This window comes from Salmo trutta, chromosome 25 (genome assembly GCF_901001165.1).
Source record: "Salmo trutta chromosome 25, fSalTru1.1, whole genome shotgun sequence".
NCBI lineage: Eukaryota > Metazoa > Chordata > Actinopteri > Salmoniformes > Salmonidae > Salmo > Salmo trutta.
The window spans coordinates 38,233,358-38,253,986 of record NC_042981.1 but is presented as its reverse complement, the minus strand read 5'-3'; the positions used below and the strand labels follow the sequence as shown (position 1 = coordinate 38,253,986).

At 48.1% G+C, this 20,629-nt stretch overlaps 1 protein-coding gene across 9 annotated transcripts in view; it reads left to right on the top strand.

Moving 5' to 3' along the window:
• asap2a (ArfGAP with SH3 domain, ankyrin repeat and PH domain 2a) overlaps window positions 1-20,629 on the top strand; it is a 99,951-nt gene that overhangs the window by 20,477 nt on the left and 58,845 nt on the right. For all 9 annotated transcript variants that reach the window (XM_029713917.1, XM_029713920.1, XM_029713919.1 and 6 more), the window contains exon 2: window positions 9,458-9,530. In XM_029713917.1, the coding sequence (XP_029569777.1) occupies window positions 9,458-9,530 (73 nt within the window). The remainder of the gene's footprint in view (window positions 1-9,457; window positions 9,531-20,629) is intronic.

Genomic DNA, 20,629 nt, shown 5'->3' with positions numbered 1-20,629 from the left:
AGAAAAACCCTTGAATGAGTGTGTCCAAACTTGACCGGTACTGTATTTAGCAGAAATTATTGCGGGTGTAGCGAAATGCGTGTTCCTAGCTCCAACAGTGCAGTAATATCTAACACACACATCTAAAAGTAAAAGAATGGAATTAAGAAATATATAAATATTAGGACGAGCAATGTCGGAGTGGCGTTGACTAAAATACAGTAGAATAGAATGCAGTATATACATATGAAATGAGTAAAGCAGTATGTAAACATTATTAAAGTGACCTGTGATTCCATATATAGGGCAGCAGCCTCTAAGGTGCTAGATTGTAGCCGGTTACTCAGTCAACAACCTGATCAACTCTATGCAAAATGAGATGTGCCGCGCTGCATGAGGCAAATGGTGGTCACACCAGAAACTGACTGGTTTTCTGATCCATGCCCTTTTTTTTATGGTATTTGTGACCAACGGATGCATATCTGTTTTCCCAGTCATGTGAAATCCCTAGATTAGGGCCTAATTTATTTATTTCAATTGATTGATTTCCTTGTATGAACTGTAACTCAGGAAAATCTTAAATTGTTGCATTTATATTTTTGTTCAGTTTAGTTCATCCCTCAGTGTTGCACTTCTGTGTTTAGCAGAGTAACATTCTATCCTATCGAAAAGGCACCAAATGTTGCTGGTTCGAATCCCCGAACAGGCAAGGTGGAAAAATCTGCAGTTCTGCCCTTGAGCAAGGCAGTTAACCCCTAGCAACAACTGCTCCCTGGTCGCCGATGACGTGTACGTTGATTAAGTCAGCCCCTGCACCTCTCTGGTTCAGAGGGGTTGGGTTAAATGCATTCGGTTGTGAAATTGACTAGGTATCCCCTTTCCCCTTATATGCCATTTTTCTCTAAGGCTACCCATCCCAGCGCCCATCTGCTCTGCATGGCCACAGAAGTGAAACCATGGCCAGACACCTTCCTCTCCATGAAGAAAGCATGAATAGGTCATTGAAAGTCATTGTCAAGCTCATAGAATTTAGGCTATCCATTGATCCATGAAAGACAAACAATTGTGACTATTCATGAACTCCACCTTTTTTGTGTTTAGAAGTCAACAGTCCACAACAATGTCCCGAAAAACGCACATTCATTTGAGTAGCTTATTGTGAAGGTAGGCCTATATCACTGTAAATAACATAACTCACACATGCCCAGAAAAGAGAGGATTCTCTCTTCCCCCAAAAATGCTAATCAGGTCACCATCCATGATTGTCCAACCCTGCTAAAATCCCTAAGCCACCTAGGTGAAGTAGAGTAGGTGAAGTAGAGTTCACTTAAAATGTTAAGACGTGTATAGAGACACTGTGTTTTTTAATATAAAATCAACTATGTATTGAACTTGTCTGATGCTTTAAGCACGCTGTTTGATTAAATAATGATGACACACAAATGACTCGAGGGAGCCAGAGATCAAGAACCTGTTCCCGACCCTCCTGACGCTGTTGCTGGCCTTCGCAGATTCTGCCGTTATGCTCCTGAAGTTGCCGGTAATAGAACACACCAGCGGTGGGCAACCTTTTCCATTTGGAATGCTAATTTATCTTACCATTTCTACCAATCTGCTTGCCAGTTATGATTTTCATATGCACATTTTTGTGGAACAGTCATTTCATTTATAATAGTCTTTGTATCTCAAAATCATTGTCTGGTTTCTACCTAAATTGTTTCTATCTAAATTAAAATGTATACAAATCTAAATAACTTTTATTGCCATTGCCAACTATGTAGTAATAATCTACATTAAGCCAACACATAAAAACATTGCAGCCTGCAGGTAGAAAATATCCTAATTTTTTTTAATTTTTTATTTTTATTTATTTAAAAAATCTGTAAATTACATTGGCTACGCATGGCCTGTCTACAACACTCTTGAAACATTTGATCAACTGTGTCGGTACAGACACCGCTGTGGGCTATTTGTGCAAGGGATTAGAAGTCATCAGGTCTTTTTATGACGTTTCCACTGGATCAGAGCATCACATTTTTCCCCTTTCCTGCTGAGTGGTTATCGAAAGTGAGTTGGAAATATTGTTCAAATACTTTGAGGAACTATTGTCATTCTCAATTGATTCTAAAAACAGACTTTGTTAACTTGCTGTTTTGAGGTGAAGGAAAAATACTTTGGTAAGCTCCACAGCTCATTTGTGGTGGTGAGTTAACGACAATCAGAAATACCATCAGACGTCCCCAAATTGGCACATTTCAGAGGCCTACATTTGCGTGCTGGCCAAGTAGACTAGTCCTTCTATATGTGTAATCAGGTGTGCGTCTTTACTCAACATTGATAGGAGCGTTTCAAACACGAGACGATTAATAAATTGATAAAACTCATAAATGAAATAAACAAACTTGTTTCTCACAAATGTAGCATCCTGCAAAACACATGTCCACTCTGACAATGAGAACAAATGCTAAATGACTGGAGTAGTAATAATAATATATTGTATGCATTAACAGAAATGACTGTAACGAAACAAACATTGCAGATTAGAAATGGGAATAAATGGTAAATGTAGGCTACGATTTAGGGATGTATGTAATGGGGACTTGATAGACATAACAAACAATGCACACAATGAATACCCACAATGGTGGGAGAGAGAGCGCAGTCTGGAGAGAGACGTGCCTTGTGCATCTGAGCCACAATCCCCTTATTCTTGGACCGGGGCAACCGCGTGCCCTCCTCAATGGATTAGTCCTCTGAGACAGCGCAAATCACACCGGTGTCTCGTGTGCCATGGAGGGGGGAAAAAAACATCTATTTGCGATTGCTCGACACCAAAAAAAATCTGGTTTTCAATACAGACCCCTTTTGTAATACAGAAGGCTATTCCATATAAGGCACCAAGACCTTGTGAAAGTTGCACAGTACACCCTTAATATTGTAATAAATAACATCTAGTGATGCATAACTTGACATTTTTGCCATCCTTTGTGACATTGTGAGAGGATAACCAACCTTCCAATTAATAGCCATGCATTTCTTAGCCACTGTAAATTCTAAGTTACAGTTTCTTTTGAAAAGTTGCCAATATCAACATTTCCAAGCAAACAAAAACGGGGAGAAGGGAGAATCTGTAGACATGCTGAGATAAATTAACATGTTCTTTGCCAGAATTCAGCCAGCCTTCATGATCACAACACATCATGCAAATACTGTATGTCCCCTTTTGTGTTTTACACTTCCAGCAGAGGAATTGCATTTCGGAGTGCATGATATTCAGTTTCACTGGCATTATAGGATGTTCTATAGATGGTTTTAAACTGCAGTAATTTGTCTGAGATTATATGAACATGACTGGGCATTTAAACAAATCTGTATACATTCATCATCAATGTTGTGTACCATGACAGTGAAGTCTGTAGAGCTGTTTTATACCGTGTAGGTGTGAAAAGTAGGGAATCAAATAAATAACATTTTATTTGTCAAATGTGCCGAATACAACAGCGAAATGCTTGCTTACAAGCCCTTAGAACTGCATTGTTGTATAAGAAAATATGCAAAAAAAAGTAAGAGATAACAAATAATTAAAGCGCAGCAGTAAATAACAATAACAGGGCTACATACAGGGGGTGCCAGTACAGAGTCAATGTGTGGGGGCACCGGTGTCGAGGTAATTGAGGTAATATGTACATGTAGGTAGAGTTATTAAAGTGGTGTAAGGGGGGGGGGGGCAATGCAAATAGTCTGGGTAGCCATTTGATTAGCTGTTCAGGATTCTTATGGCTTTGGGGTAGAAGCTGTTTAGAAGCCTTTTGGACCTAGACTTGGTGCTCTGGTACCGCTTGCCGTGCGTTAGCAGAGAGAACAGTCTATGACTAGGGTGGCTGGAGTCTTTGACAATTTTGACACCGCCTGGTATAGAGGTCCTGGATGGCAGGAAGCTTGGCCCCGGTGATGTACTGGGCCATACGCACTACCCTCTAGTCCCTTGCGGTCGGAGGCCGAGCAGTTGCCATACCAGGCAATGATGTAACCCGTAAGGATGCTCTTGATAGTGCAGCTGTAAAACCTTTTGAGGATCTGAGGACCCATGCCAAATTAGCTACGGAGCTAGTTCATTCTCTTCAGACAGAACTTAAGTCGAGAGGGGATGAAACATTAGCTAACATTACATGCCAGTTACACTACTAGCTCAGCACTGGGAATAGATCATTGAATTTTGGTAAGTCAAACATCAGTTACCTTGCCAGCTACATCAGTCAAATAAAGAGTAGCCAGTTTCTGCTTTGCTTGCTTTAACAACTCTGAGAAAAAGTGCAACACAGAGACAGCAGCACCGTGCTGGTCAGAAGCTTTGCCTTCACACGGACTGTCCGTACACTCTGTGGTGTTCGCACAGTGGCTGAAACCGACAAACAGCCAAGCCGACAACTTTGAAGCGTCCGCATGGTCCTAAAGTACACCGATGCATCTTTTTGGTATCACAGTGCAATGATAAAATTGCGAGGGGGGGGGTCAAAAATAAAATGTTAGAATGTGGGGGGTCATGTCCCCCCCGTCCCCAGTGAAAGTTGCGCCCCTGATGGGTCCTCATGAGCACCACTGAAGTTAGAAACATGTCTGTGCTCTAACAAGCTACCACTTCCTCATCTGTTGACTATAATTTCAGTACCCACATTCTGTTACAGGAACACTGGTGTTATTGTTCGGAGAATACAAGCTAACTAGTACCTTTGTACTCCGTACACATCAACAGTGTAATATCAGGATGAAGTAAATAACAAGGAACATACACTAGAATTACATGATATCAAATTTTATTAGTCACATGCGCCGAATACAACAGTGAAATGCTTACTTCTGAGCCCCTAGCAGACAGTGCAGTTTCAAAAAATCTGGATAAGAATAAGAGATAAAAGTAACAAGTAATTAAAGAGCAGCAGTAAAAAATAACAATGTACCGCCCTGTATATAGAGTCAATGTGCGGGGGCACCGGTTAGTTGAGGTAGTATGTACATGTAGGTAGAGTTAATTAAATTTACTATGCATAACTGACAGAGTGAAAGTGGTGGGGAGGGGGGCAATGCGAGTAGTCTGGGTAGCCATTTGACTAGATGTTCAGGAGTCTTATGGCTTGGGGGTAGAAGCTGTTTAGAACCCTCTTGGACCTAGATTTGGTGCACTGGTACCGCTTGCCGTGTGGTAGCAGAGAGAACAGTCTATGACTAGGGTGGCTAGAGTCTTTGACAATTTTTAGGGCCTTCCTCTGACACCGCCTGGTATAAAGGTCCTGGATGGCAGGAAGCTTGGCCCCAGTGATGTACTGGGCCGTTCGCACTACCCTCTGTAGTGCCTTGCGGTCGGAGGCCGAGCAGCTGCCGTACCAGGCAGTGATGCAACTAGTCAGGAGGCTCTCGATGTTGCAGCTGTAGAACCTTTTGAGGATCTGAGGACCCATGCCAAATCTTTTTAGTTTCCTGAGGGGGAATACGTTTTATCGTGCCCGCTTCACGATTGTCATGGTGTGCTTGGAGCATGTTAGTTTGTTGGTGATGTGGACACCAAGGAACTTGAAGCTCTCGACCTGCTCCACTGCAGCCCCGTCGATGAGAATGGGGACATGCTTGGTCCTCTTTTTCCTGTAGTCCACAATCATCTCCTTTGTCTTGATCACGTTGAGGGAGAGGTTGTTGTCCTGGCACCAAACGGCCAGGTCTCTGACCTCCTCCCTATAGGCTGTCTCGTTGTTGGTGATCAGGCCTACCACTGTTGTGTCATCGTCAAATTTAAGGATGGTGTTGGAGTCGTGCCTGGCCGTGCAGTCATGAGTGAACGGGATACAAGAGAGGACTGAGCACGCACCCCTGAGGGGCCCCTGTGTTGAGGATCAGCGTGGCGGATGTGTTACCTACTCGTACCACCCGAGGGCGGCCCGTCGAAGTCCAGGATCCAGTTGCAGAGGGAGGTGTCTAGTCCCAGAGTCCTTAGCTTAGTGATGAGCTTTGAGGGTACTATGGTGTTGAACGCTGAGCTGTAGTCGATGAATAGCATTCTCACACAGGTGTTCCTTTTGTCCAGGTGGGAAAGGGCAGTGTGGAGTGCAATCGAGACTGCATCATATGTACACATTGTAAGATGTTTATTGATAGGCAATGCATTTGGTACAGAGTATGATTTGACTAAGTGAAAACCATGGTCTAACAAGCTCATCAAAAATGTTAAAGAAGTTGTATTAGTAGCTAGCTATATTGTCATAAAGGTATTGGTTTACATTCTAGCTAGTGCCGATCACTGACACAGACAATAGTTGCTTTCCTTGGCTCCCTACAAAAAGCTTTAGGGCCAACTGTTATATTGGTCGTATAATAGCTATTGGGGATACTTGTAAACATGACAGCTAAGTTCTTCCAGCTGTTGTTTAGCTAGCTAACTACATTTCGAGCTAGCTACTTACTACCTAACCTTTAGTCTTCAGATAACCTAATTATCAGAAAAACAGCTGAATGGTAGAAAATTACATGTACTCTTTTATGCTTGAAACAACTTTGGAACCAATTGTCCACAGTATCTAATTGTTACCGGTAGCTAGCTACCTGGCTAGCTAGTTGGCTTTATTGGTCCAGTGAGTAGGTTAGTTAGCCTCTAGCTTTGCCGGTAAAACTCCAGTATTACTGCTAAACTAATTCATCTTTGGTCATTCAATTCCGTTGCAGAAGTGGGAGGAGGAGAGTGGATGGTCCGTAACCTTGTCGTAGCTACTGTTCACTGTGCTGTGCTCTTTAGCGATTGGCAAAGCTACCCTTGACCCTGGCTGTTTGGTTTGTTTACAAGTCGCGGATTGTGTCCTGTGCCATAGACTGTATGGGCTGTGCAAACATAGGAAGGTGGAGATGTGCACACCCAATTAATCTATATTTATATGTGCCATACCTCGGTGTTCGGAGGGTGGAACTAAACAAGCATTTCCGCACTAGAACAGGAATTAGGTCAAAATTGTGGCGGTAACTTCCTCTGGAGGGGGCATTTAACTAACTCCGTCACTTCTTGGCGGTATCATTCTCAAGGAAAGGGGAACTGGAAATCAATGAAGATCCAACTCCCAATGTTGCTGTATACTTGGAGGTATGAGGTCAGCAGAAATGCTTTTAGGGCATTATCACGAAGTAGGCTCTCAAGGTTAGGTAAAATATCTACTGAAGGAAGCAGATTTCTATGGCTGGAAGGAGAGCGCAAAGTGTTTGAGCCCAAGGTGATATTGGATGGCGCAAAAACATTTTGCAACCCTGCATCTCATGTTACTCTTTAAAAGGGGGATCCTGTTGTTGAACATTAGATCCAGAAAAGAATTGATTTATCACTTTGTTTCATAGCTTTGAACAATACCTCCAGTGTGGTTGAAATCCAGAGTTTCAGTATGTGTAGGGTCCGGACTTTGTTTCGGTCTATGAATCCAGATGGTCTCTGTGGAGCTAATAAGGTTTTGTGTTTAACTGAGTCATATATTTTACGCTAGACTGGCTCATGACTCATATTTGTTCAGAAAAATGGTGAATGGGAAACTCTTGGCACCAAATTACAACAAGGCAGCATACATCTTAGGAAGGGTGGTTAGGATAACTCCCATCTGTGTCTATGACATTTGGAGGTTTGTCTGACATCAGTTGGTTATAGTTGCTGCAAAGAATTGCTGGCCACTGGCTAAATCAGTCAGCTGGAGCACATGCATTGAATGTTGTGATAAATGCTTGTAGACTGTCTTAGGAGAATCTTAGAGGGCTTGTGTTGTGACGCTCAGCTAGTGGTGGGCAGGAAGCTAAGGTTTAAGTAGGAGAACCCAGGTGGAGATCTCGTTAGCGTCAGCGCTTGTGATGAGTAATTCTGTTCAGCTAATGAGATGGTGTTTTTAGCTTTTTGTGTTGTGTTTTTCTCTCTTTCGGAGGAGACGGGAGTTAATCGCCAGGATCAAAATGACTGAGCTCTTATGAGAGATGGCTTTCTTCTCTCCTGATAGAACGGGTTTGTAGGAAATGTCTGCAAGTGGGATGTGGATTGAAAGTCAATAATGTTCACGTAATAAGCCCAGTGGCATCGTAACCCGGGGCAATGCTTCCTATTTTCCAATCTCAGAGGTTAAGGTCAGCGGCAGTCCTGTTTTCAGAATTCCACTCACTGACATGTTTTCATCTTATTTTCCACTTTCTAAAATGGAACCCCCCCCCCTAAATTGTAGGAATCAACAAGTTGTAGCCTATATTTGACCGCTAGTCTATGGTCGTGCTCAATAAGCGTGGGTGCTCAACTGTCTTCTAAATCTCAATTCCTCTCTTTTTATTAAGAAGTCTTTAGATATCCCTACGCCCACCTTGTCTCCTTCAAATTGTATGTAGGTGGCCTTCCCTGTGTCAGCAAGAGGCAACCACTGATAAATGTGACTAAGCACATTGTTCAGCTCTCGCCCCACTCCGTGAAATTCAATACCAACAAAAACAGAGCACTTCTCGGGGATTTAAAAAAAATATATATAACGCTGATTTAGGCCTAACTATTCTCTCTCTCTCATGGCTAGCATGGTAGCAAGGGGAATACTGTGCATGTTTATCTGTGGCAACTGAATGGAGCCGCTGTGCCTTTCACTAAAGTAGATTCAGACTGAGGGGGATGGGATCTGTTGAATACAGTGATATTGGGAACAAGGGCAGAGTGGCGCCGGCTGGACCATCTTGGTGAAGCACAAAACTAATTTCCCAAATCCCCCGGAGACCATCCAATCGTTGGTTGGTACAGTGGTGCACCGTCTCAGCTGGGGTCAGACTATGTGTGTACTGTAAGTGCGTTTGCGTGCATCTTACAGGAACGGCTTCTTAGTAGTGTGAGACCGCATCAGCCTGACCTACCTCCATAACGGAGTGGCTCCACCTATCTGGTCTGTATGGACTGAACTTCTCTCTCTCCCCTCTCTTACGCCACACTGGGATTCAGTTGGGCCTATTTATAGCATCATCCTGAATAATGAATCACCTGCAGTCAGGAGGCTGTTCCCTTCCTCCTTACACACACACACACAGATGCAAATCACACACCTGCTACCCAAAGTCACGCACATATACACTTTAAAACACACCTGCTACCTACAAACATACACATACAGATAATAGGCACACACTGACACACCTGTGTCCACAATGGCTTGTGGCAAGATAAACGCTATCAATGCCAAAGATGAGAAGAAAAAAAACCTCTATCCTCTAGAGAACGTTAGGAAACAGAAGTTGCCCAGAGCTGACAACGTGCCTCAAACAACATTATCTCATCCAATATTACCCTTGGGAACGATTCAGACATGTTAGTAGGCAAGGCAACATGAATGCTACAGAATGTGTGCCATATGGCTTTCATTGTGTCCTTGAACTGACCATAACTGGACTTCCTCCCTCTTTCTCTCCTTCCCTCATTCTCTCCTTCCCTCTTCCCTCCCTTCAGGCGCTGGATGTGGACCGCAGCGTGCTGTACAAGATGAAGAAGTCAGTCAAGGCCATCTACACCTCGGGTCTGGGTGAGTCAGAACGGTTAATGCTCATTTGCAGTCACAACACCACACCGCTCCCATCTGATGAAAGGTCAGAGTTCAGAGCCACCTGTGACAGTCATCACAAACTCAATAAGCTAGTCTATGTACCTGCTCGGGCCGTGGTGGGGTGTGTGTGTGGGCCAGGGTATGACGGGGTTTAGGGTCGGTGTGTTTTTCGGTCAAATGAGGGGAGAGGATGGCCTCTGTTTTGAAGATTTATGGCCCTGCCTTCAAACTCCATATGTTCTCCAAACACACGGTATGGAGAAGAGAACAGCAACGCTGACTCCCTCTGTCAATGCTTAATAAGGTAGGGTTTACACTGAGGAATCCATATGTACTGGAAGATGGCCACTGGCAGACTGGCTTCATTAGTGTGTGCTTGTTTTGGGTGGGTTGCAAGTGTGTGTGTGTGTGTGTGTGTGCACGTAGCTCATCAGCATGCTCACTCTGGCTGGCTGTGACAGTGTGGGGTGTTTCCAGCGCCTTGTCTTTGGGCTGTATGACAGGGTCCTGCTGAGAGCGTATGGAACGCTTTTCTCTCTCTTTGCTGAGCTGGGGCTTTTTTGGGAACACTGCTACCTCTGTTCAAGGGGGGTACAGCTGTCTACCCCAGACCTTCGAGGAACAGGTGTAGCAGGGGACACCCTTTGTGTGAGTACTTGTGAGTGTACGGGGGCAAAAGGGTGACAGTGTTGCGCTCTTCCCCACTACACTATGTTCTAATGGAGTTCCAAGCACTCACTTCATCTCCTTCCTCTCTTCCCGGTATCCTGAAATAGTGCCTTTGTGTCACTAAACAACATTGCAGATGTGTGTTTTGTGTGTGTATACAGTATGTGTGGATGGCTCTGGTAGGCATTTTGACTCTTTTACCAGTTGGTTACTAGGCAACATGCATAATATGCTGTGGTATCACCCTCAATGGAAGGATTTTCATAACGGGTAGAATTCATGGTGTTGGCTGATTCCTCTCAAAAATAAGGGGCTTAAATTCTTTAAAACCACATTAAGCGTTTAAGCACTTTTCAATAAGAGGCTTTATGGACCTCTTAACACTGACAATCTTAATTGTTACTTGGACAACAGAATTCAGTACAGAAACACACTATAGATTCATCTTGTTTCTGACATTCGTTTTGTTGACAAAGGGAAGTTAGAGATTCAAATTGTATGTAAATTTGATGGCTTTGCTAGCGTGTAAACGTAGGTGGAACGTTGGAGATTAGAATTTAATGTAAATTTGATGGTTTTGCTTGCGTGTAAATGCAGCTTGTGATTGTGACTTAGCTAACTATTCCCCTAAGGGGCCAGTACAAGCCATTGCCCCTTTGAGAAGCGTAGTAACTGCATAGACGTTCAGTACAGTAATAGTCAGTGCATAACAGGAAGTTTTCGATAACATAAAAAAAATGTTTTGTCACATACAAGGTGCAGAGAAATGTTTTGCAGTGTTGGCCATAGTAGTACGGCGCCCCTGGAGTAAATGATGGTTAAGTGCCTTGCTCAAGGGCACATCGATAGATTTTTCACCTAGTCGGCTCGGGTATTTGAATCCCCAACCTTTCGGTCACTGGCCAAGTGCTCTAACTGATAGGCTACCTGATTTAAGTGGTGTTGGAGGCCAGCTGTAAATCTGAGTCCTGGTGACGTGAGAGATTAGTCTCTCCTGAAGGCTTTAGTCTGTGATCCTCACTGATAAACCTCTACTACTGGTTAACCTCGGGCCTCAGAAAACGAAATGGTGAAGACATCAGTACCCAGGTTTATTACACCCCTGTCAGCTCTGCTCAGCTGTCAGACATTTGACAGCTACGTTAGATACCTGTAGGTAATATTAGGGCTACAGGGTTGTGTCGTATTCAGTAACTCTGGATTTATTGTCAGTACGACCTTTCAAGTAGTCTTGTTAATTTCATGAGACAGAAGTGTCAAGAATGCTGTCGAAAAAATCTAAGTACCGTAAATTCCGGACTATAAGCCGCAACTTTTTTCCCAGGCTTTGAACCTCGCGGCTTAAACAATGACGCGGCTAATATATGGATTTTTCCTGCTTTCAATTTTTTTTTCTCCAAAAAAACACATTCTGTGACGTGCTCAGTTTTTTGGCGGCATGAAGCTTTCATTAGACCAATGAAATTGCCGAACGGGTTAAGGTCAAACAACTTTTTTGTTTACTGTTTAGATCGAGCGCTCTCAAACTTCCCATCATTCTGATTACGGTAGTCATTTTGTCACCCTCATCATGGCAAAGACACGGAGAAATGCATATGATGCAGCTTTCAAGTTGAAGGCGATTGATCTGGCTGTTGGAAAAGGAAATAGAGCTGCTGCACGGGAGCTTGGTCTTAATGAGTCGATGATAAGACGTTGGAAACAGCAGCGTGAGGAATTGACTCAGTGCAAAAAGACAACTAAAGCTTACTGCTAATTTTTAATTTTTTGTTACAAGCAGTGTTTCGTTAAAGCCTGTGTAAAGTTCATTTGTTTCAATGTACCGGTAGGTACCGGTAGGCACCTGCGGCTTATAGACATGTGCGGCTTATGTTCAAAATAATACTTTTTTAAAAATTCAGTGGGTGCGGCTTATATTCAGGTGTGCTTAATAGTCCGGAAATGACGGTAGTTGTACTGCTCTGGTCATTGACGTAAGGGACTATTGTGAATTAAGAGATGTTCTGAAGTCATCGCTCACATTTAGATTTGAAACCGTCCTTGACATTCCACTATCATGTTCTTTCATGTTGTGGTTCACCCCTTGTCGTCATTCATCTAGACTGGCCATTTCTGAATGTACCCTCAGTCAGAAGAAGAACAGAGGTTGATTGATTACATGAGGAGAACTTGGTGACCTTCCAGTCTTCCTGAGAATTAATGCTGTGGATTAAGACTCTTTTGCTTTAGCAAAGCTGTGGGAGTTTACATTTTCTGGCCCTTCTGTGTAGCAAAGACCTTGTCAGTTCCAATAGGAATAGTGAAAGCATGTGTTTCTGGGCTTGTTAGCATTAGTGCTAAAGTTGGTTCCAATGCTAGCTATAATATTTAGCTTTTGTTTCAGGCTCTGCATAGAACAGAAGGTACCCTTAGGCATAGAACCTAACCCAGTCCCTCCAGGATTATGTGCCCCAATTTTTTTTAGTTGCAAAATCAACAATTCCCCGCATATTATGTAAGGGCTTGCAAATTTGACCAATCACTGCATTAAAAACAGTCAAATCATTGCAATATTTTAGCGTCAAAATTGACCCACAACTGCAGTACAAAAAGAGGGCTCGCAATTTCAACCAATCACTGCACTTTTACCTCATATGGTTCAATCAAGCCACACGTCAACAAACTTTTTTTCCCTCGTCAGAGTATTTTCATCACAAATTGGACAAAATCATTGCAAATGTCAGAATTTGCTGCAGCAAAATCAAGGATCTTTGCCCACAAAAATCCCTGTGAAATCCTGGAGGGCTTGCTAACCTTGACCATTAAGAAGAATGTAAATGTAAGACATTTTCAACAGCTCATCATCATTGTCAGTGAGATTCTGTGTTAGTATTTCCCAGTCAGGAGGTCTATGCAACTTTTGAGTCTGTGCTGCTTGGTATTCTAATGTGGGCTAGAGGCACTGAACTGAACCTAGACACCTCACCCAGGTTCCCTTCCCTACCCACAATCTTAGTCAGTTGCCTGGGTGAAATATTCATCCCTGACAGTTGGTGCGAATTGGTAGAAATCTCTTTTTTGCTCTTTAAATCTGTGTTGCTGCCTGCCCTCCGTCGCTTTGGCATGCTGCTTTCTGAGAGAACTTTTCTTGTCCATTCGACAACATAGCTGGCTTCTCATAACCACGACCTTCACATGCCCAGGTTTGTAATGTTATTCCATACACAAAGTTCATGTCTCGAAGACTCTTGCCGTTTGGACGTTGTATTAACTTTGGACCTGACCAGGCCCTCCAGCAATACTGACCAGCTGTTTTATCTCGGTCTCCCTCTGCCTCTCCATCACTTCCTCCCTCCTTTCTCACAATCAGGTAAAAATGCTAGCTTTTGAGAAGATGAGAGCTATGTTGTCGAATGGACAATAATAATTTTTCTCAGAAAGCAGCATCCCAGAGATTCTGACCTGTTACAGTTGATCTGAGGAGCCTCTCTTGCTGGTCTTGAACAGTCAGTCAGGCAGGCAGTCGGTCAGTGACAGTAGAGCAGAGAAGATGATGCGTGTCTCCTTCACCATGGACACAGCCGTCCTCCTGGAGGACAGAGACCCAGTGGAGAGCCCGGTCAGACTGACAGAACTGGAGCTGAGCTTCCCCTTGCCACGGCACATGGCTTCCCTGGTGCCGCCTATCAGTCTGCCCATCACTGGGCCTGCAGATCTGTCGCCCTATCACTACTCTATTGGCCCACAGGCTAAAATAAGAAAAACACTTTATTCAATCCCCAGAGTTTTTAATCTGGCTGGTTTATATTCAGACCCAGCTGTTGGTCTAACTGATGGTGCTTGCTGTATGCACTGGTGTGCCACTGGGATAGATCTGTTTTTCTGGGTAAACTTTGTCACCATGAGCCCACGGCTCCATAGACAGGCATCACACCATGATAATGAGTACACAGCTACTTAGTACTCGCTTGCATACACATGTTGTAAACGGTGAGGAATAGACCATACATTATACATACTGGGAGCACACAGTCGCATACTGTAGATACGGACACGCATGAACTAATTTGTCATTCGCCTTGCAGACTTGCTTTTTTGCCATCACAGCCATCCTCCTGGAGGACAGTTTATCGCCACGCTTTATCGCCAAGCTGCCAGGTAACGGAGGGAAATAGGCTTCCAGAAGCACTAATGTAACTATACTGTGGATGTATGTGTACGTGCCTGAACTGCAGGTAGAGGACCACTGAGAGCCACAGAAACAGCAGGACAGCCATAACACACACCCATTTTACTCCTCTGTCCTCTCTCTCACTGAGCTCTCCCCTAACGACGACCCCTCTCTCCTCCAATCGGTGGTCCTCTGGGTAAACCTTTAACGGACAAATTGCGAAAACGGTGTCAAGTCCAGCAGTATTTATTCAGCCTCCATGGACAGTGTGGTCCTAAGCTGGAAATAGATAGGGATGTGGACATAGAGTTTGTCCGTGCTGAAGCCTCCAGCAAAGTAAGCTTGTGATTGACCAGCCCGTGTGTGTGTGTGTGTGTGGTGAGAGAGTTTGGGTTGAGGAAACAGAAGCTAGGCTACTATCTGTTGATTAAACAGAGATCTGTCTGGTGGAGCGGACAATGCTGGAATAACACCACCCCACCACTCTCTATGCTGTTAGATCATCCACAGCAGGGGTGTGTGTGTGTATTACGTTTGTTGTTGCAGATCTACAGTTCGTTTGTTCTGTGTGTCTTTGTATGCATTGAGTTGTCAAAGAACTGTGTGTCTGCCTGTGTGTGGATTTTCAAAGAGCTTTCTATGGGTGAATTGTGTCACCTCTCCTCCCTCCTTTTCAAGATTCCCATAAAACACGGGGCCACCATTTCCTGAGGGCCTGCCACAGACAGGAGCCCAAGTCATTCCACCGATTCATCCACAACAGCAGAACCCAGCCCTCCATGTCATGTTATCACTGACTATCCCTGGCTGAGACGGAAAGAGACAAGAGACAGTGTAGGAATGCACTGGGTGGGGGGGGGGGGGGGGTGTACAAATGTACACACACAGTGGGGTTGCATTACAGTAAACAGGAGACTAGCCTTGTGGGCTTTACGCCGGGTGTTTTCTGTCATGGGTGGATAGTTGAGGCCCTGATCTCAGGTGCCACTTCAAAACAAAAGCCCAGGCAGTGCCCGCTGGCGACCCACCACAAAGCAGCTGGGTTGGCTGCCTAAACAGTCTGCGTGTGTTTGAACATGTGGGATGTAGCGTCAGCCACCTACGGCCAGAGGTGAGCGAGGGCAAATGAAACGGCAACCCATAGGGAATTCAACGGTAGGTCCCATTCAGCTAACTTGACTAGAGCATTGTGGGTTCTCTAAAAGCAGGGAAAATGTCCTTCAGTAGACATTTTTGTCTTTGGGATTAGGGTTTAAAAGCCTTTTTTTAAATCAAGGACTTTCAACTCGCTCGTTAAATCTATGCCTATGAGCTCAGAGGACTCCGAACGCAGTGCTTGTCCTTCATGTTTATCTTGCGGTAGGATTTTTATGATCTGCTGGTTCTAGACATGATTCATCCACCTTGATCTCATTGCGTCACTGTAAGAGTTGCTTGTAGTTTTTCAGTTTCACGCGTGAACACGTTAAAAGTTGGACGCGTGTGTGGCAGTCTGTCTGGACAGATGCTGTGCAATAATGTGTTCCGCTGAGTCATTCTCTGGGGGCAGATGCCTTGGGGTGTCGATACTCGCACTCCTCCGCAACACACACACACACTCTCTCTCTAGCTCACTCTCTCTAGCTCACTCTCTCTAGCTCACTCTCTCTCTAGCTCACTCTCTCTCTCGCTCACTCTCTCTAGCTCTCTCTCTCTAGCTCACTCTCTCTCTAGCTCACTCTCTCTAGCTCACTCTCTCTAGCTCACTCTCTCTAGCTCACTCTCTCTAGCTCACTCTCTCTAGCTCACTCTCTCTAGCTCACTCTCTCTAGCTCACTCTCTCTAGCTCACTCTCTCTAGCTCACTCTCTCTAGCTCACTCTCTCTAGCTCACTCTCTCTAGCTCACTCTCTCTAGCTCACTCTCTCTAGCTCACTCTCTCTAGCTCACTCTCTCTAGCTCACTCTCTCTAGCTCACTCTCTCTAGCTCACTCTCTCTAGCTCACGCTCTCTAGCTCACGCTCTCTAGCTCACGCTCTCTAGCTCTCGCTCTCTAGCTCTCGCTCTCTAGCTCACGCTCTCTCTCTCGCTCTAGCTCTCGCTCTCTAGCTCTCGCTCTCTCTCTCGCTCTAGCTCTCTCTCGCTCTAGCTCTAGCTCTCTCTCGCTCTAGCTCTAGCTCTCTCTCGCTCTAGCTCTCTCTCTCTCTAGCTCTCTAGCTCTCTCGCTCTCTAGCTCTCTCTCTAGCTCTCTAGCTCTCTCGCTCTCTAGCTCTCTCTCTCGCGCTCTCTAGCTCTCTCTCTCGCGCGCTCTAGCTCTCTCTCTCGCGCTCTAGCTCTCTCTCTCGCGCTCTCGCTCTCGCTCTCGCTCTCGCTCTCGCTCTCGCTCTCGCTCTCGCTCTCGCTCTCGCTCTCGCTCTCGCTCTCGCTCTCGCTCTCGCTCTCGCTCTCGCTCTCGCTCTCGCTCTCGCTCTCGCTCTCTCTCTCTAGCTCTCTCTCTCTCTAGCTCTCTCTCTAGCTCTCTAGCTCTCTCTCTCTCTCTAGCTCTCTCTCTCTCTCTAGCTCTCTCTCTCTCTCTAGCTCTCTCTCTCTAGCTCTCTCTCTCTCTCTAGCTCTCTCTCTCTCTCTCTAGCTCTCTCTCTCTCTCTAGCTCTCTCTCTCTCTAGCTCTCGCTCTCTAGCTCTCTCTCTCGCTCTAGCTCTCGCTCTCTAGCTCTCTCTCTAGCTCTCTCTCTCTCTAGCTCTAGCTCTCGCTCTCTAGCTCTCTCTCTCTCGCGCTCTCTAGCTCTCGCTCTCTAGCTCTCGCTCTCTAGCTCTCGCTCTCTAGCTCTCTCTCTCGCGCTCTCTCTCTCTCTAGCTCTCTCTCTCTCTAGCTCTCTCTCTCTCTAGCTCTCTCTCTAGCTCTCTCTCTCTAGCTCTCTCTCTCTAGCTCTCTCTCTCTCTCTAGCTCTCTCTCTCTCTCTAGCTCTCTCTCTCTCTCTAGCTCTCTCTCTCTCTCTAGCTCTCTCTCTCTCTCTAGCTCTCTCTCTCTCTAGCTCTCTCTCTCTCTCTAGCTCTCTCTCTCTAGCTCTCTCTCTCTAGCTCTCTCTCTCTAGCTCTCTCTCGCTCTCTCTCTCTCTCTCTAGCTCTAGCTCTCGATCTCTAGCTCTCTAGCTCTCTCTCTCTCGCTCTAGCTCTCTCTCTCTCTCTAGCTCTAGCTCGCTCTCTAGCTCTAGCTCTCGCTCTCTAGCTCTAGCTCTAGCTCTCGCTCTCTAGCTCTCTCTCTCTCTAGCTCTCGCTCTCTAGCTCTCTCTCTCTCTCTCTCTCTCTCTCTCGCTCGCGCTCGCGCTCTCTCTCGCGCGCTCTCTCTCGCGCGCTCTCTCTCGCGCGCTCTCTCTCGCGCGCTCTCTCTCTCTCTCGCGCTCTCTCTCTCTCTCGCGCGCTCTCTCTCTCGCTCTCTCTCGCGCTCTCTCTCTCTCGCGCTCGCTCTCTCTCGCTCTCGCTCTCTCTCGCGCTCTCTCTCTCTCGCGCTCGCTCTCTCTCGCGCTCTCTCTCTCTCGCGCTCTCTCTCTCTCTCGCTCTCTCTCGCGCTCTCTCTCTCGCGCTCTCTCTCTCTCGCTCTCCTCTCGCGCTCTCTCTCTCTCGCGCTCTCTCTCTCCGCGCTCTCTCTCTCTCGCGCTCTCTCTCTCTCGCGCTCTCTCTCTCTCGCGCTCTCTCTCTCTCGCGCTCTCTCTCTCTCGCGCTCTCTCGCGCTCGCGCTCTCTCGCGCTCGCGCTCTCTCGCGCTCGCGCTCTCTCGCGCTCGCTCTCTCTCGCGCTCGCTCTCTCTCGCGCTCGCTCTCTCTCGCGCTCGCTCTCTCTCGCGCTCGCTCTCTCTCGCGCTCGCTCTCTCTCGCGCTCGCTCTCTCTCGCGCTCGCTCTCTCTCGCGCTCGCTCTCTCTCGCGCTCGCTCTCTCTCGCGCTCGCTCTCTCTCGCTCTCGCTCTCCTCTCGCGCTCGCTCTCTCTCGCGCTCGCTCTCTCTCGCGCTCGCTCTCTCTCGCGCTCGCTCTCTCTCGCGCTCGCTCTCTCTCGCGCTCGCTCTCTCTCGCGCTCGCTCTCTCTCGCGCGCGCTCTCTCTCGCGCGCGCTCTCTCTCGCGCGCGCTCTCTCTCCGCGCGCGCTCTCTCTCCGCGCGCGCTCTCTCTCCGCGCGCGCTCTCTCTCCGCGCGCTCTCTCTCCGCGCGCTCTCTCTCCGCGCGCTCTCTCTCTCCGCGCGCTCTCTCTCTCCGCGCGCTCTCTCTCTCCGCGCGCTCTCTCTCTCCGCGCTCTCTCTCTCCGCGCGCTCTCTCTCTCCGCGCGCTCTCTCTCTCCGCGCGCTCGCTCTCTCGCGCTCGCTCGCTCTCTCTCGCGCTCGCTCGCTCTCTCTCGCGCTCGCTCGCTCTCTCTCGCGCTCGCTCGCTCTCTCTCGCGCTCGCTCTCTCTCGCGCTCGCTCTCTCTCGCGCTCGCTCTCTCTCGCGCTCGCTCTCTCTCGCGCGCGCTCTCTCTCGCTCTCTCGCTCTCTCGCTCTCCTCTCGCTCTCTCTCTCGCTCTCTCTCGCTCTCTCGCTCTCTCGCTCTCTCGCTCTCTCGCTCTCTCGCTCTCTCGCTCTCTCGCTCTCTCGCTCTCTCGCTCTCTCGCTCTCTCGCGCTCTCGCGCTCTCGCGCTCTCGCTCTCTCGCTCTCTCGCTCTCTCGCGCTCTCGCGCTCTCGCGCTCTCGCGCTCTCGCGCTCTCGCGCTCTCGCGCTCTCGCGCTCTCGCGCTCTCGCGCTCTCGCGCTCTCGCGCTCTCGCGCTCTCGCGCTCTCGCGCTCTCGCGCTCTCGCGCTCTCGCTCTCTCGCGCTCTCTCTCTCTCGCGCTCTCTCTCTCTCTCGCGCGCTCTCTCTCTCTCTCGCGCGCGCTCTCTCTCTCTCTCGCGCGCGCGCGCTCTCTCGCGCTCTCTCTCTCTCGCGCGCGCGCGCTCTCTCTCGCGCGCGCTCTCTCTCTCTCGCGCGCTCTCTCGCGCTCTCGCGCTCTCTCTCTCTCGCGCCTCTCTCTCTCTCTCTCGCGCTCTCTCTCTCTCTCTCTCTGGCGCGCTCTCGTGCTCTGGCTCTCTCTCTCTCTGGCGCGCTCTCGTGCTCTGGCTCTCTCTCTCTCTGGCGCGCTCTCGTGCTCTGGCTCTCTCTCTCTCTGGCGCGCTCTCTCGCTCTGGCTCTCTCTCTCTCGCTCTGGCGCGCTCTCTCGCTCTGGCTCTCGCTCTGGCTCTCGCTCTCGCTCTGGCTCTCGCTCTGGCTCTCGCTCTGGCTCTCGCTCTCGCTCTGGCTCTCGCTCTCGCGCTCTCTCTCTCTCTCGCGCTCTCTCTCTCTCTCGCGCTCTGGCTCGCTCTCGCGCTCTGGCTCTCTCTCTCGCTCTGGCTCTCGCTCTCGCGCTCTCTCTCTCTCTCGCGCTCTCTCTCTCTCTCGCGCTCTGGCTCTCTCTCGCGCTCTGGCTCTCGCTCTCGCGCTCTCTCTCTCTCTCGCGCTCTGGCTCTCTCTCGCGCTCTGGCTCTCTCTCGCGCTCTGGCTCTCTCTCGCTCTGGCTCTCTCTCTCGCTCTGGCGCTCTCTCTCTCGCTCTGGCGCTCTCTCTCTCGCTCTGGCGCTCTCTCTCTCGCTCTGGCGCTCTCTCTCTCGCTCTGGCGCTCTCTCGCTCTGGCTCTCGCTCTGGCGCTCTCTCTCGCTCTGGCTCTCTCTCTCTCGCTCTGGCTCTCGCTCTGGCTCTGGCTCTCGCTCTGGCTCTCGCTCTGGCTCTCTCTCTCGCTCTGGCTCGCTCTGGCTCTGGCTCTCTCTCTCGCTCTGGCTCTCTCTCTCGCTCTGGCTCTCTCTCTGGCTCTGGCTCTCTCTCTCGCTCTGGCTCTCTCTCTGGCTCTGGCTCTCGCTCTGGCTCTCTCTCTCGCTCTGGCTCTCGCTCTGGCTCTGGCTCTCTCTCTGGCTCTGGCTCTGGCTCTCTCTCTCGCTCTGGCTCTGGCTCTCGCTCTGGCTCTGGCTCTCTCTCTGGCTCTGGCTCTCTCTCTCGCTCTGGCTCTCGCTCTGGCTCTCGCTCTGGCTCTCTCTCTCGCTCTGGCTCTCTCTCTCGCTCTGGCTCTCTCGCTCTGGCTCTCTCTCGCTCTGGCTCTCTCTCTCGCTCTGGCTCTCGCTCTCGCTCTCGCTCTCTCTCTCGCTCTGGCTCTCTCTCGCTCTGGCTCTCTCTCGCTCTGGCTCTCTCTCGCTCTGGCTCTCTCTCGCTCTGGCTCTCTCTCGCTCTGGCTCTCTCTCGCTCTGGCTCTCTCTCTCTCT